Genomic DNA, 15,900 nt, shown 5'->3' with positions numbered 1-15,900 from the left:
CAAGCCGCCACATATATCTTGGCGCGAAATCAACACCACGTAAACCTTAAGAAGCATCTCTCTCCATACTACTCAAGGCTGCATTGAACGTCAACCTCCAACACACCCACAATGCAACGACCAGCGTACTCCAACCCCGCACCTGCGCACTCACCCCCACTACACCACCCTGTCCCGCAACACGTCTCCACGGTCCCCCAACTCCGCTCACCACCGCCGCCCTCGACCTCGTCGCAAGGATATGGCTACCCCCAACAAGGCCAGCAGCAGCCCGGTGGCCAACAACAGCCCGGCTACATGCACCAAAACTTTGGTGCGGGCTTCATCAATGACCCGACGGCGCAAATGGGCTTCCAGGTTGGGAAATCAGCCGTCATGGCGGGCCAGGAGTATATGGAACAGAACTTCAACCGCTACGTCAACGTGTCCGCGTTGAAACACTACTTCAACGTTAGCAACAGCTACGTAGCGAGCAAATTGTACATTGTGCTGTTCCCGTGGTGGCACCGGCCGTGGAGCAGGCAGCAGAGACTGGCGAATAATGGGCAGGATGGGTTTTATCTGGCCCCAAGGGAGGATATTAATTCCCCGGATATGTATATCCCGAGTACGTACTCACTTCTCCCTCCATTTTACTCCCAAAGCTTTACGACTTCCGTGGACGGTTGATGGGCGCATTGAAGGTTCAAGTGCTAACAGAATCACAGTAATGGCCTTCGTAACCTACATCGTTCTCTCAACTCTCCTCGCCGGTGTTCGCGGCGCCTTCCATCCCGAACTCCTCGGCATAACCGCGACCACCGCCTTCGCTGTCGTCATCTTCGAGATCCTCGGTCTAAAATTAGGCACCTACCTCCTCTCCATCTCATCCGAGTCCCAGCTCCTCGACCTCGTCGCCTACTCTGGCTATAAATTTGTCGGAATCATCGTCACGCTGCTGCTCTCTGAGATCCTCAACCGCACCGCGTTTGGCACTGGCGGAGGAGGAACTGGAGGATGGGTCGGGTGGACGGTGTTCTTGTACGTCTTTTTGGCGAATGCGTTCTTTTTGCTGCGGAGTTTGCGGTACGTCCTTCTGCCGGATACGGCGCAAGGAGGAGGTGCGGGGAGCGCGGCAAGCTATACAGTTGCGCGGAGTCAAAGGAACAGGAGGACGCAGTTTTTGTTTGTGTATAGCTATGTGGTGCAGTTGGTGTTCATGTGGTTATTGAGTCGTCAGAGCGCGGATCCAAAGGTGGCGAAGGCTTGACGGGGGAATAAGGGATGAGAAACGACGACAACGAACAAGCGGGAGCACTGCTCCTGGAGATGGGGCTATTGGACCTTGAGACGAAAGTGAAGGATTGGATGATCTTTAGTGTCAGCGGTTTAGGACTACTCAAAGGCTGTTAGGCACTAAATGAGTGCATGTCTTTTGGGGAGAAGCAGCCTGGGATGAGCCAGCAAGTTCACACTGTATAAAAATTATGAAACAGATTCTAGACATTTGAAATAGCTCTCTTGATTTTGGTATCCTCCTGACAAGCTATTGATGACAGCTCGTACTCGAGCAGTGTCTGATTCCTAGTCCCTTGGACTTGGCCCAGTCTCGTGAGCTTGACTAAACACCCTGTAAAATAACAGTACGCAAAACGCCGTGAAATGCTCCCATCAAGGTCAAACGCCATGCTAAATCCAAAAGATGGCCTCCATATCTCAAAGTTTGATACCACGGTCTCTGACCTGCCGGTGCCAAAGTATGTTCATCGATCATCAAACCTCGCCCTCTTACCATCCCTATCTTCTCCCTGCCCCGGCCTCTTCCTCTCCCCCAGCGGCCCCGAATTCGCACCCGTGACAGCTTGACCCCTTCCCTCGTGCCCATCAGACCTGAACCTCTCATCAACGCCATGATCCTTCCCCGGGCCCCTCTTCTCAAAATCCCCCCACCGTCCCGTATCCTCGCTCTTCATGTCCCGGTACTTGGTCCGACTCTTCCTCCCCAACTTCGTCATATCCCTCATCTGCATATATTCGGGCAGTATCTCGCGATTCGTCGCATCCTCAAACTTCGCGCCCATAAGATCCCGGCGATCGACCCCGTTGGCTTTGAGATCATCCTGGAAAAATGCGCCCTTGTGGAAGTACTTCTGCATGTACGACATCGTGCCCCTCTCTCCCTTTTCATCCTCTTGCTTTTTTAGGAACTCGCGATCTTCCGCCTCCCGTTCGGCGGCAGAGAGGTTCCGCCGCCGCTCGACTTCAGCGCGCTCCGCCTCCGCCTCCTCAATCGCCGCCCGCTCCCTCTTCACACGCCGCAGCTCCCTCAGCTTCCACGCCGCCAGCTCCGCTGCCGCGCTCTCCGGTGTCGCCGCATCAGCATCATCCACGAACTCCGCTTCGTCGATGTTGTCCTCCTCGTCCCAGTGCTTCTTCCTATTCGCCTTCTCCGCAGCCGCGAGCTCGAGTTGCTCTTGTAGCATCGCATCTGCCGTCGCTTTCCGCCGCGCTTCGGCCTCGGCTTCGATCTCCTCGTACGATTTCGCGGGGGTGGCGGAGGTGACTCGCGCATTCTTTTTCACGAAAACGGGGCGCATTAGTTTTCGCGGCGCAACTTCCTCCTCTGAGCTCTCCTCGTCTTCCTCGCTGGAAGATTCGTCGTCGCTGCCTGAACCGCTCCCATCCTCTTTGTCCGACCCTGATTCGTCTTCGCTCGCTGTCTCGAAGCCCTCCGCGAGGTCCTGGGGTGAGGTGGCGGCCGGTGCTGGGGTCGCGGGCTTGGGTTTTGGGCGGAAGGAGGCGGCTTTGGGAGGCGCGGGTTTTGGGGCGGGTGTTTCTTCTTCTTCTTCTGGTTCGTCGGAGGAGTCGGAGGAGTCGGATTGGCCTGGGAGGGGTTTGCCGGCGCGGTAGATGGGGCCGCGGAGGGGGTTGGCGGTCATCTTTTTGGGAGGCATTGTGGCGGTGTGGGGGGTTTGGAGGAGGGTGATGGTAGTTTGGGGAATGTCAGAGAGGAGGTGCAGTAGCTATAGTTTTTTGAGATGCTCGGTCATGCCAAGAAATGGTCGGAGCGCCGACGGCATAACCTCCAGGCCTTATTTGAACTCATTAACTTCAACTCCTCACATTATAGCATCTGTTTCACCAGCAGATTCTATATTTCAATGCCTAAGTGGTCCTCCGCTAAAGCGTACACGTTTTTCCCTGACTGGAACTCTACAATGATGCAATTTGAAGCCCTTCAATTTGTTATAGGGCTGTACAAGGTCAGCAGGTCCCTCCATCTCATTCCAAATTTCTTGGTGTCTTTCCGTTATCTCTTTCCATAGTTCACACTTCAGTCGCTGTCTCGTTGCCACTGGTCGGCCTCACTTCATTTCCTTTCTAAGGTCGTGGCCGATGATTTGCAGAAATTACATCGCTCAGCTTTCGATGAAGGGCAGGCAGCTTGAGCGTGTGCCTAACTAACACGCCTTGTAAGAAAGGCTTGATATGATCGTAACTAGGTTGCCAGAGCACATTTCGCATCCTGTCGGAGAGATAGATGTCCACGAATGTCTCTCTAAGCGCGTTGGGTCCCTGCTTGAGCAATATGTTTGTCGCCTCGTGAAGCCTGTTCAGAAGGTTACCGCTCCTCTCGGGCACTCCAGCCAATAAATCGCTCCATTTAACGCTGGCAATGTCGACAAGGGCAATGCACACCACCTTCAATATCTCCATTGGGCTTGAGCCATAGCCCAGCTTGATGCTTGCGGTCCCAACGAACCATGGTTCGGCACTGTTGAGACGGCTGCGTTGAGCAAGCAGACAGAAGAGTCCCGTTGCCACCATGTCGTAAGAGATAGTCCCATCGGCGGAAGCCGTTGATTTCAAAAATGGTTCCAATTCTTCAAGAGACATGACCTGGTCTTGGCAAGTATAAATGACGTGGGTGATCGGCTCAGTCAGTAATACTCTGCTCGTAAGACCGGGTGCTAGCGAATGGGATCCCGAAGCCCAATTTCGTAGCATGCACCTCTTTTCAAACTCCACGGTATGCTCAAAGCCACGCTCGTCGGAATTGTTGAAGCGTACTTTAGTGTACCTAGCAGATCCAGTCTGAATGTAACAGTAGCTTCTGTCAAGCCAAAACAACAGGGGTAAGTTGAGAGCGACGCCACCGGCTTGTACTTGGTCGAACATTCGATCTCTGCTGTCAACTATCTTTTGGACGTAGGATGCAAGGCGTATTTTGGCATCAGCTCCGGATTGGCATTGGCGCAAGTAGAGCTGTGCTAACAGGCTTCCGAAGAGGAAGCGCTCGGTAGCCTGCGAGGGTGACAGGCCGTCCAATCTTGATTCAAGAATAGCTTCGACAAATCCGTACTGTTCTTTAGTCGCCATTGAATAAACCAAGGCTGTCAGGATGTGTACTACCGCTAAAAGTTCTGGTTCGTGGATTCCGAGTTCATACCACACAGTTAGATACAAGTGGTACGCTTCATCACTGTACGCGAGTCCGAAAAGGACATCTGCGGTTTCTTTCAAGTGGTCCAAATCAACCTCGCGTTACGGTCAGCACGATACAGTAATCCCTTGAAAGATGTTGCTTACCAATGCTAAGTTCGCCTCTTCGCCATCATCGAGAGTGAGCATCAAATCAGAGGACAACGAAAGGACCGCGAGATCTTCAGAATCCTGCGAAGAATCGTGTCTAGATGCGATGATAAAAGGCCGCAGAGGTGAGTTTTCAGTCAATCTTGCTTTCTTGAGCGATGCGTTGCTCCTCGTGCTTGCTGTGCTCAATCTTCGTTTTGTCTCATCCATTTTTTCGGCCGTTCGAGAGCGAGGCGGGCTTTTTGAGCTCGGGGTAATACTGCTTTCCTGGTCCATGGATTGTTCAAGCCGCAACCCGGACACAGAAGTCCTCGGGACTATCTGATGAGCGCTGATCGCTGGTCTCTCTTCGACGGTGGCGCTTGGCTGTGCATGTCGCCACTTCGTGTATATCTGATATTGGTATTGCTTCATTCTAAACCTCTTAGCTTGAATCATCAACAGCTTTGCACAGCACGACATACGTAGCGTAGAATTTCCGGTTTTTTTCCATCCATTTCTTCGTATGCGCAAGTCCCTTATTGTGAAACTCTTGAAGAATGACAGCTTTGTGGCTGTCCCAAACCGCAGGCGAAATTCTCGACGAGCGAGGCTGGACTGGCACACCAGTGAAGGAGATATTGGGTGGTGCAGACATCGTGCTGTTGCGGCTCAACTACAATCTTGCGATAATTTGGACAGTTGGAGAAAGTTGAGGTCAATCTGAATGCGGAACGTAAGAACACTAAGGCTGCCTGCCATGACCTATGCACACCTGGGGCAGTGTCGAATGACCAGATCGGGTTAGCGTCGGCCATTTTTTTGAGTGAGGCTGAGGTTATTTAACGCACGAATGCTATTGTACACGGCATGATGCTCATTCTGCACGAACTGTAAGTTCAGACTAAAGCAATTATGCACAAACACTTCAGAGAGTTCTGACAGTTCTTAGCACGTGTTACGTGAAATATGGAGTGACTTCAACAGGGCGGAGTTAGCTATCAGGATCATGAAGTACCTGCAGAATGTTCTATGCAATCCAGATAACATTTAAGCAACGTCTGTTCCTGCTCGAAGTCAGTTCGAAGTCAGTTCGAAGTCAGTGCGAACACCTCGTTTTCGATCCGCCAATCCGCTGCCATATCCCACGTCAGAAACGCCACGTTTTGTCGAATGACCCAAAGAGGAAATAAGAAAATGGAGGAGCGTCACTTCCGATATTTTAGAAACCTTTTTTCTATAAAGCAGGCTCTGGAGAGCATAGCTAACCTCTTCATTCCCATTCTCATCCAACCGCACAAAAAGTAAAGCGTTCGTCCTCATTCAGAATTATAATCACCCTTCAGCCATGCCTAGTCAGACTTCCTCAAGTAATCCCAAAAATGCAGATAGTTTAGGGCATATCCTGGCCCACATCGGCGCGTGGGCTGACACAAAGTGCCAAACTCCTACCACCACTCCTGAAGAAACGTCTAAAGAAGTGTCATCGGGCATCAATGGTACGCTTAAGGGAACCCCTGAAGAATAACATTGTGCTCATCACTCCAGGTAATCGCGAGCCTACACCTGTGGTAGAGACATCGACCGAACGATCCACAAGCCACTGAGACCCCATCAATCAGCCAGCCGCACCTACGACCGGAAACTCTAGCACTGGAACAAACTAAACGAAATGTTGCCCACACCCTCGGTGCAGTCCGCTAGCAAGACTTACGGATCACATTTGGTATTGCTGGTGTTTAAAGGGCATTCGGGTAGCTTACATGCGTTATGCTTGCAATTCCGAAGTAGCCAGGGGTCAGGTATTCCTTTGGAGATTCACTCTCACTTCTTAGGCCACCGTCAAAGTTAGAATATTTTGTGACCTAGATAAGGATGTATCACTCATCGTGTCTCTTACTCTCTTCGGCTTTACATTCAAAACGACAATTGTCTTGTCGTCGTGCTCAAGATTTACCATTATTGAAAAAATTCATTGAGATGGTGCAACCTTCAAATGACTTTCACTACTATTCTTCCGTGAAACCATATTGAATGTGTACAGTTGCGAAGCTAACATCGTGCTTCCGCGCTCCTCCATTTCGAGGCAATGCAGGTGTGCAGATCTGCCTACCGCGTGCTGCATGATAGATTAAATAAAATCGAGGGGAGAAAGTGCGTGAGGTAACACTACAGGTACCCCCGCATATGTGCGACCTCTGACGTTCTTTCATACACATCTTCTACTTATGACTCTCCCATTCAAGCTCTCAGTATGTGGTCCAACTCGTTGATCCGGGTCCTCGCACCTCTCACTCTCTGCATTGGAACATTCGCATACGAATACACCGAACCGGAGAGTCTCGAAATCGATCATGCTCTCACAGACCTAGGGATCTCCCTCGAGGGGTACATTCACTTGCCAAACAACACATGTTCTACTGCAGTCAGTCGTTTTGCGGCCCCCAAATCTGAAAACCATCCGCTAAATTCCAATATCTATCCGTCATAGTGCACATTTCTCGCATCCGTCTTCAAGGCTGAAACTATCCCCCATAGCTCACCAGAAATCCCCGCATGGGCTTCCAACTTCTGGGCTGCCCAACAAGCTTCAGTAACCCCATTCTGCATCTTCCAACCCCGCAACGCCAAAGAAGTCGTCGTGGTAGTGCTCGTATCTAGGAAGCTCGGATGCTCGTTTGCGGTGAAAAGCGGAGGCCATGCGGCCTTCGCAGGCGCTTCGAACGTTGACGGTGGCATCACTATCGACCTCGCCCGATTGGACGCGATTGAGATCACCGATGACAAGAAGATCGCGAAGGTAGGCGCTGGGAATACGTGGTATCGTGTTTACACCTCCCTGGAAGCAGATCAACTAGCAGTAATTGGAGGGCGAGTGGCTGATATTGGAGTTGGTGGGTTTACGTTAGGAGGTACGACTACTCCCATCTCTAATGCCGTTGCAACTCGCTCATCGTAGCTTCGATGAAGGCGGCATTTCTTTCTTCTCCGGCTCCCACGGCTGGGGCTGCGACAACGTCGCCAATTACGAACTCGTCACCGCCGCCGGCTCCATCCTCCAAGTCAACCAGAAGTTCTACCCGGATCTCTACTGGGCTCTCCGCGGCGGCGGCAGCAACGTCGGCGTCGTAACACGCTTCGATCTTGAGACCTTCCCGCAAGGTTCCATCTGGGGCGGAAGCCGCGTGTACAACGCCACGACGTATGGGTCCGATCTCATCAAAGCATTCGTGGACTTCGGAAACAACCCAGACGAGCACGCGGCGACCTGGCTCTCCTTTGTCAAATTCCAGGGTGCCACGGTTATGAGTATCTTACTTATGCATGCTACTCCTGCTCCAAATCCCCCGGTCTTCAATGCCTACAAAGCTATCCCGAGCCTCACAGATACGACTAAGATCCGCACTCTAGCAGACCTGACCCTCGAAACAAACGCCAGTAACCCGAAAGGTCGGCGGCAGTCCTACTGGATGCACACTTTCAAATTCAATGTCCAGCTTATCGAGTTCATGACGGAAACGTATCTCGAAGAAGTCGTGCCCGTAGAGAGCGTGTCAGGGTTGGAGTACCCACTCGTTCTGCAGTTCATCACGAAAGAGACGCTTGTGAAGATGCAGCGGAATGGCGGAAATGCGACGCCTCTGCCCAAAAATGCGGATGATGGCCCGTTCCTGATTATGCAGCTCTGTCCGATGTGGCTGGCGCAGCAGGACGATGAGGCGGTCATTGGGTCGATTGTGGGGATTTTGGATAAGGTAGTTGGAAGGGCCAAGGAGACGGGAATGTATCGGGAGTATATCTGCAAGTCAATCCTAAGGAAAAGACGATCTAGGAGTTGCAAGCGCTGACCAGGAAGCAGACATGAATTATGGGAGCGACTACCAAGACGTGCTGGGCAGTTATGGTGAAGACAACTATGAGAGATTGGAGAAGATCGCGAAGAGGCATGATCCAATGGGTGTTTTTCAGACGCTGAATAAGGGGTACTTCAAGTTTGGGGGACCGCCGAAGGGGAGTTCGACGTAGGTGTTCGCGAGCGAGTGAAGAACGCTATCTATGCTCGACTCAGAGTCGGGCAGCTATAATTACCATTCGGAGGTGAGTATTACCTCCGATTTCATTCTCTTTATGTAGTCCACACTTGCAGTAGGGTTGCTAGTCTTAAAATGAAATGTGTTGTCATCGTGAATTGCTCTCACGTGACCTGCACCTTCCCCGCTTCACCCCCGCCTCCTTTCTTCTTCTTCCTGACATATTCATAGACTGTCATCCATCAAACGCTTCCTTGTGATTGAGTGTTGATGCTCTTTTAAATCTTCGAAGACATAAGGCTTAGAGAATTTTTCCGCATAGACAGCTCTTTGCTCGTTCGGCTGTCATCATACATCGACGAATGAAGACGGAGCGCATGTTAGAAATCCTTCTGTCGACTCCTCGCAAATCATTTCACCTATCTCTCTTACATCTCCCCATTTTTTCATATCTCGAAGTTCCTCCGTCCGCGTCGTCAATATAAGCCACTAAGCTTAGGTGTACGAAGTCTTGTAACGTACTCCACAAGCGAGCGGCCCACCCAAGCGAGTGGCCCACCTCACAAGCAAATCGCAACATTAAATGCAAATTGCTCCACAACGCCAATAGATATTAACTTAATACGACCTGCAGTCTAATCTACAACAATTTCCTTATCTTTTTGACACGTACGAGAGTTATGTCCTGTCTCGCCGCAGCGCCTGCAGCGCGCCTGCTGCCGTGCACTTCCACCCGGGCGCCTCCTATTTTGACGCATTTCCCCCTCAATTTATTCATTAGCTTCCTTTTAAGCGATTATATTAGAGCCCTGTGCCTTTGTTAGGACTCCTTGCCTCTGAATTCGCTTTCTTTTGCGCTCTCTACGCTTTATGGCGGCCTTATTCGCCTTTTAAAGGCTTGTAACCTAATCGCGCAATAACACAGCCCTATGCATCTGCATCTTAGCGCCTCTAACAAGCAAATTAAGCAACTTAAGAATTGCAGTAGGAGAGCTATATTAATATATTTAAATGCAATTATAAATTAAAGCTAACTAAGAGCCTAGCTTAAGAGTATTACTTAGTGTTTTTAATTCCTATTAAGCCTCTACAGCAGGAGGCGATAGTATATAAAGTATAATATTAAGCTTTAAAAGCACTACCTCTAGATTAAGCGGTATAAGGCCGGCGCTTTAAAAGCTTGCGTAAATATTACTTTTTATAAATAAGTTATTAAATACTGCTTTAAAAGCTAGTAGGAACTTAAGCTTTATAATATAGTTAATATAGTTATACGCTAGATCCTTAATTTAGCAACTATACGCTTTTTTTAACAGCGTAAAACAGCCTATATTAAGCGGCTGCAATAGATATAAGGCGTGCGGCGGTATATATAGCGTAATAATATTATTCTTCTTATAAAGCTTTTTAAATTTAAGTAAGTTATAGCTTTTATAACTATTTAAAATAAGTAAGTAATATACGCCTATAGTGCGGTCCTTTATATATATATTAAAATATTGCAGCTATATAATACTTGTCACGATAGCGCTACACGCGAGAGGTCGAGGGCTTAAAGAGGAGCGTTGATTAGGTGCTATATACAATGCTACGTGGAGAATCAAGACGTTGTGTAAGGAACAGGAAGACGGGAGACGGGCCACCGGATATAAGGGCGTGGCCGAGCGCGTGGCGTACGGCCTCTATGCCGTTTCGGCGCGTGGCACGCGTGTACGCGAGGTCCTTACTAGATTAGGTGATAGGAAAAGGGGGCAGCCGGTAGGTGGCTGGAGCGGGACAGGATAGGAAGCGGAAGCGAGACGGGAGCAGAGCAGGGTAGGCAGGGCAGGAGGCCGGCTAACAGTAGTAGGCCGGTGCAGATTGCTGGAGTTGTAGCAATCTGCGGCAGAATTTCGGTAGGTAGGGTGTCGCGGTTAATACTGTGACAGTACCCCCCTCCTAAACCTAAGTCTCTTGGCGAGTAGAAGGCGCTGTTCGTAATATATACAGCTATTTATCGGGAGTAGGGCTGTAAATTAAATCTTAATTAAGGTTTCAGGGTCCAGTAGGACGGGGCTTATCGGACGCAGGATCGTAAGCTTCGGGGTAGCAGTAATAATAATCAGCCGCAGTAGTAGTGTTCTTTAGGTTGTCAACGGGTTGCCAGGACAGGTTGTTGTATCCAGTCCATCGGACTAAGTACTTATATTGCTTTTAGCGCCGGTTTAGGCGCATGCCTTTAATACAGTTAATATACTATTTAGTCTCTTCTTTAACTTAAATAGGTTTAGGTAGGGGCAACTCCTAGCCAGGCAGGTAGTTAGCTTATAGAGCGGCAGGACAGAGTAATAAAATATAGAAGATAGGATATATCTTTATAAATTTAGGTAGGCCTAGTTAATAGGCGTATAGAGAAATAATCTGTATAATTAGGAACTTCCCTAGGTTCTTCTAATTAAGCTTCTTAGCGGGTTAATTTATATAGATATTCCGTATATTTAACTAGACTTTATTACCTACTTTATAGGCTGGTGCGCCTATATATTTTTAGTTAGCGTATTCTTCTTATATTGCTTAGGCCTAAGTTATCTCTTTGCGGATAAACTGCTTAATATCTAATATTTTATTAACTATCTAATTAGCTTTAAGTGCTTGCAGTGCTTAATAGGCAGGGCGCGGAGTTCCTAATAGCGGTTTAAAGCCTATTCTTAGGTGTTATCCTAAGATAGCAATAAACAGTGTTACTGTTATTAATTTAGATTAGATATTATTTACCTTAAACTAAGCGGATGGTAGCTAGGTAACCTAGTTATTTTGCTTATAGTTTATATAGGCGCGGAGGACTTATTCTAGTATTAAATTAGCCTTCTCTATTTAGCTATTAGTTTCCGGGTAGAAGGCTAATAATAATTAGGCTTTAATATATAGTTGCTTATAGAGTTTATCCTAAAATACGGAAATAAACTATAATCCTTAATTAGATACGCATATATTAGGCAATCTATAATATACCTAAATATATCGGTAGAATAGGTCGGCTGTAGCCTTAGCTGTAATTATTCTACAGGGAATTATATATTAGTACTTGCTTAGGCGGTCTACTATAACTATAATATTAGTGCAGCCTTTGGATTTAGGTAGTTTAATAATAAAGTTAATAGAAATATCTCGCCAGTAATACTGCAGGACAGGCAGAAGTTTTAGAAAGCTATTATACTTTTCTCTTAAAGCCTTTATATAGTAACAGGTGTAATAGTATACTATAAATCGGCGGATTATTTTAAATATATACAGCTAGTAGTATTTTTTTTAGAGGATTTCTAAAGTTTTTCTATATTTAGGGTAGCTGCTAATAGGGGAATTATATATATAATAAAGCAGTTTAATCTTTAGTTTATTATTATTAGGAATTACTATTTAGTTGTAGAAGTAGAGCTTACTATTTCGCTCTTTATATTTGCTTAGGGTAATCTTTTTAGAGCAGTGTACTCCGGAGCATAATATTTCTAGAACTTCCTAAATAAACTTATTATTTAGGTATTTATTCTTAATAATTTCCTAAATTATTTAGTTAGTTTCTGTTAGATTTAACTATATAAACAGGTTAGAATAGAGCAGTATCTAATTTCGGGCTGCTTAAGCTTCTTTTTATATAGGCGTATTTTACGTATAACGCGTTAAGGTATTAGGCTTCTTACTATACTTACTAGGTTAGTAGGTAATTAAAAAGTTAAATTAGGACAGGTATTCGGACTAATAAGCCTATTAGTAGCTTAACTGCTTTATAGTTATAAAGTACTATAGGTTTTTATAGTTACTAAGAACCTAAATTAGAAATACTATACCTTTTAGTTTAGGCCGCCACTATTTAAAGTATTAGATAATTACTAGGAGTTTCTTATTATAGATTTTATAGTTATATTCGGCAGAACTTAATTATTTTAAGAAGTAGGCTATAGGTCGGAGTATTCCTTATTTATCTATTTGCAAGAGCACTCTAGTATTTATATAGTCGGATAAATTAGCCTTAATAATAATCGGCAGTTTAGGGTTAAAATAATAGAGGATTAGGGCGGTGGTAAACGCTGTCTTAAGTTGTTTAAATACTGCACGGCAGGACTTATTAAACCGGAACAGAACATCCTTCTTTATAAGTATAATTAGGGGAGCGGCCAGGCTAGAGAAATTATTAATAAATTGTTAGTAGAAGTTTATAAATTTAATAAAGGCTTGTATATCCTTAATATTATAGGGGACTTCCTAGTTATAGATATTCTTAATTTTATTTAGGTTTATACTAATTCCGCCGGTTAATATTATATACCCTAGGTAGGTAACCTTATCCTAATAGAATTCGCACTTATTAATATCTAGTTATAGGCCGGCGGCTTCTATTACTTTTAGGACTAGCTTTATATAATACTAGTAGTTTTTAAAGTTTTTGCTATATATTAGAATATTATTAATATATATAGTATAGAATATATCTAGGTATAGGCAGAGCACGTTATTTATATAGTATTAGAATATACTAGAAGTATTAGCTAATCTAAATAGTATTACTAGGTATTTAAACAGGCCGTATCGCGTCCGGAAAGCAGTTAGCTATTTATCTTCTTTCGCGATTTATAAGCAATTAAATACAGAGATAATATTAAGCTTTATATAGTATTTCGCCTTACTTAATTATACTAGGGTCTCCTAAATTAAGGGGATTAGGTATTAGTTCTTAATAGTTATAGTATTTAGCGCGCGGTAGTTAACACAGAATTATAGGCCTTCTCCGGGCTTTTTAATAAAAATAACCGGAGAGGCGATAGGTAATAAACTAGTATAGATAAATCCTTTTGCAAGGTTATTATTAAGGTACTTCCTTAGCACCTTTAATTTATTTTATAATATTCTATATAACAGGCTAAATCTATATAGTTTACCGTTTTTAAGCATAATTTTATAATTATATATTTAGTATTTAGGTAACTTATTAGCTTTCTATTAGGAAAAGGTCTTTAGTAAATAGTAATATTATGCTAGGACTTTTATAGCTGGGTTAGTTTAGGTTTTTAGAGCTAAGGCCTTATTAATATTAGCAATTATAATAGTAAAGATTTTATAATTAGGTTGTTAGGCTAATTAGGTTATAGACACCGCGTTTAGTATATAGATATCTATCCGGGTATTAGGTTTAAATTTAGAATTAGATTTAGTTTCGGGTTTGGTTTCTAGCTTAGGTTTAGGGTCGGGCATATTTATCTAGTATACTATTTTAGAAAGCTAGTAATTATATTAGTGTTATATAGATAGGCTTAATTACTGCAAGTAAAAGTATTAGGTTAAAGGTATTAGGCACTGCTTAATAAGGGGCGCTTTAGGAAGCTATTTTATATAAGTTTTTATTGCAGAGGTTTAGAAGTTGCGTAGGTATTGCGCCTGGTATTAGGATAATTAAAACAATAGTTATTAGTTATTATAGTTAAATCTAATATAGTGCTTATATAGCTAGGGCTATTTTAGTAGCAGCTTATATTTGCTAAGTTCTAGTATATAGAGACGGATCTATTCTATATAGTTTAGGTGGCAGAAGGTTACTTACGCAGAGTGCGTAATCTATTTTTTTTTAAGTATTTTTCTATTAAATCTAGTTAGGCGTAAAATATAAGAAAGCAGGTTAAGGCAAAAGTTCTATGCGCGCGCTAAATTCCTGTAAATATAACCTATACCTATAGCTCTACTATTAATTAGAGCTATAGTATTTATACAGGTAGGGCCTTATTATACAGAAATAGAGATAAAAATCTATTATTTCTAGGAGTTAGGTTTAGGTTCTTTAAATAGGTTTATAGAAATCCGGGGTTAGAATAGTTCTAGAGGGCAACTTAGCCCTAAAATAGGGCTTTTAATAACTTTTTTATATAGGATAAGCAGCTACCTCTAGATTAATTAAAGCTAGAGGATAAAGCAGTAGATATAGAGGAATAGCAGGCAGATAAGAATTAGGTGGAATTAGTTAATTATATGTATATACGCGGTTAGGAGCTTAAAGGCTTATCTATACTAGATAATTAGACTTAAGGTAAAAAAATAGAGTAATTACAGGAGATATAGCTATGCTTTCTATATTTAAAGTAGAGGCCCTTTTAATAATATTTATCTTATTCGGCTAAGCCGGCTGGAGTATATTTAAATATATTAATTTCTATTGCATCTAGGTTCTTTTATAACAGAAGGGAATATTAAAAGAGTTAGCCGGGCAGGAATTATAAATTATTATTATACTTTGCAATTAAGTTAGTATAGTTGTTTAGATTATTTAAAGTAGTAGCGCTAACTATTATATAGTAGAGTTTATTAAAGAGGGAGTATTAGAGCTAAGTTATTAGGCCAGCTTTATTTAGATCTATATTAGCAGTAAGTTATTAGAATTTAGCAAAGTATAATATAAAGGCACGCCTTTTTTACTTTAGTATATAGAGTTAATTTAAGGATATAAGTTTCTAGTTCGGATTGCCGTATATAGCCTGCAGGAATTAGATAAGTTAATTAATAGTGCAGATATTTTAGTCTATTAAGGGGTTAATAAGCGTTAACAGGTTAAATTCTAATTAAAAGTAAGTATATAGCAGGCGAGCACGTTTAGTTAGGTATTAATTAGTATTTCCTTCTAGTTTATACTATAGTTATTAAATAAAAATTAGGAGTTCCTTTTAACTTCCCTTAAATATTAGAAGGTTAATTAGATATTTAGTTTTTAGGGTCGGCAGGGCGGCGGCTATTAGGAAGAAGTCTATTAAAGTTAGTAAAGTAACTTTAATAGTTAGGGTTTATATATAGTTTATATTATTAGCAGGTATTAAGCTATTATTTAATTTATAAACAAAAGGCCCTGTAAATTATTAGTCGGGCGCTAGTAGTAGAGTAAAAGTAGATTTAGACTAAATTACGGCTACTTCCTTTTATAGAGCAGTAATTTCCTATTTCTAGGCGGACAGGACTTCTATTATAGCAGCCTACTATTCCTTTATAAAGCTAATAAGCTTTAGAAGTATTATAGTTAGGTTAGTAAAGGTGTTTATAGTAGTAAAAGTAGATATAATATAATATTATAATAGCGCTATATATAAAAGGTTAAGGGCTTAAAAAGAAGCGTTAATTAGGTGCTATATATAATGCTATATAGAGAATTAAGACGTTGTGTAAGGAATAGGAAAACGGGAGACGGGCCACCGGATATAAGGGCGTGGCCAAGCGCGTGGCGTACGGCCTCTATGCCGTTTCGGCGCGTGGCACGCGTGTACGCGAGGTCCTTACCAGATCAGGTGATAGGAAAAGGGGGCAGCCG

The 15,900-nt window shown here is 43.9% G+C and overlaps 4 protein-coding genes across 4 annotated transcripts; 2 read left to right on the top strand and 2 right to left on the bottom strand.

Annotated features, from left to right (window-relative positions):
- The first annotated feature begins 83 nt into the window (after positions 1 to 83).
- BDZ99DRAFT_577742 (YIF1-domain-containing protein) lies at positions 84 to 1,497 on the top strand. Its single transcript, XM_033728732.1, has 2 exons — positions 84 to 607; positions 708 to 1,497. Exons 1-2 carry the CDS (start codon positions 112 to 114, stop codon positions 1,247 to 1,249), a joined length of 1,038 nt encoding a protein of 345 aa, XP_033568249.1. The 5' UTR covers positions 84 to 111; the 3' UTR covers positions 1,250 to 1,497.
- Positions 1,479 to 2,968, bottom strand: BDZ99DRAFT_469799 (uncharacterized protein). Its single transcript, XM_033721587.1, has one exon. It carries the CDS (start codon positions 2,931 to 2,933, stop codon positions 1,743 to 1,745), a length of 1,191 nt encoding a protein of 396 aa, XP_033568248.1. The 5' UTR covers positions 2,934 to 2,968; the 3' UTR covers positions 1,479 to 1,742.
- Positions 2,969 to 6,038: 3,070 nt separating this feature from the next.
- BDZ99DRAFT_512991 (FAD binding domain-containing protein) lies at positions 6,039 to 8,577 on the top strand (the record flags this gene model as incomplete). The annotated part of the gene is made up of 5 exons (XM_033724665.1): positions 6,039 to 6,050; positions 6,100 to 6,534; positions 7,043 to 7,463; positions 7,522 to 8,344; positions 8,394 to 8,577. The coding sequence occupies exons 2-5, from the start codon at positions 6,427 to 6,429 to the stop codon at positions 8,575 to 8,577; spliced, it is 1,536 nt and encodes a 511-aa protein (XP_033568247.1). The 5' UTR covers positions 6,039 to 6,050; positions 6,100 to 6,426.
- A 188-nt stretch (positions 8,578 to 8,765) lies between these two features.
- Positions 8,766 to 9,469, bottom strand: BDZ99DRAFT_555467 (uncharacterized protein). The gene has a single exon (XM_033727152.1). The coding sequence runs from the start codon at positions 9,160 to 9,162 to the stop codon at positions 8,998 to 9,000; it is 165 nt and encodes a 54-aa protein (XP_033568246.1). The 5' UTR covers positions 9,163 to 9,469; the 3' UTR covers positions 8,766 to 8,997.
- Between the last annotated feature and the right edge of the window lie 6,431 nt (positions 9,470 to 15,900).

Source organism: Mytilinidion resinicola (assembly GCF_010093595.1).
Source record: "Mytilinidion resinicola strain CBS 304.34 unplaced genomic scaffold BDZ99scaffold_42, whole genome shotgun sequence".
Lineage (NCBI taxonomy): Eukaryota > Fungi > Ascomycota > Dothideomycetes > Mytilinidiales > Mytilinidiaceae > Mytilinidion > Mytilinidion resinicola.
The sequence above is the reverse complement of the archived record's forward strand: the minus strand, read 5'-3'. Positions and strand labels throughout refer to the sequence as shown.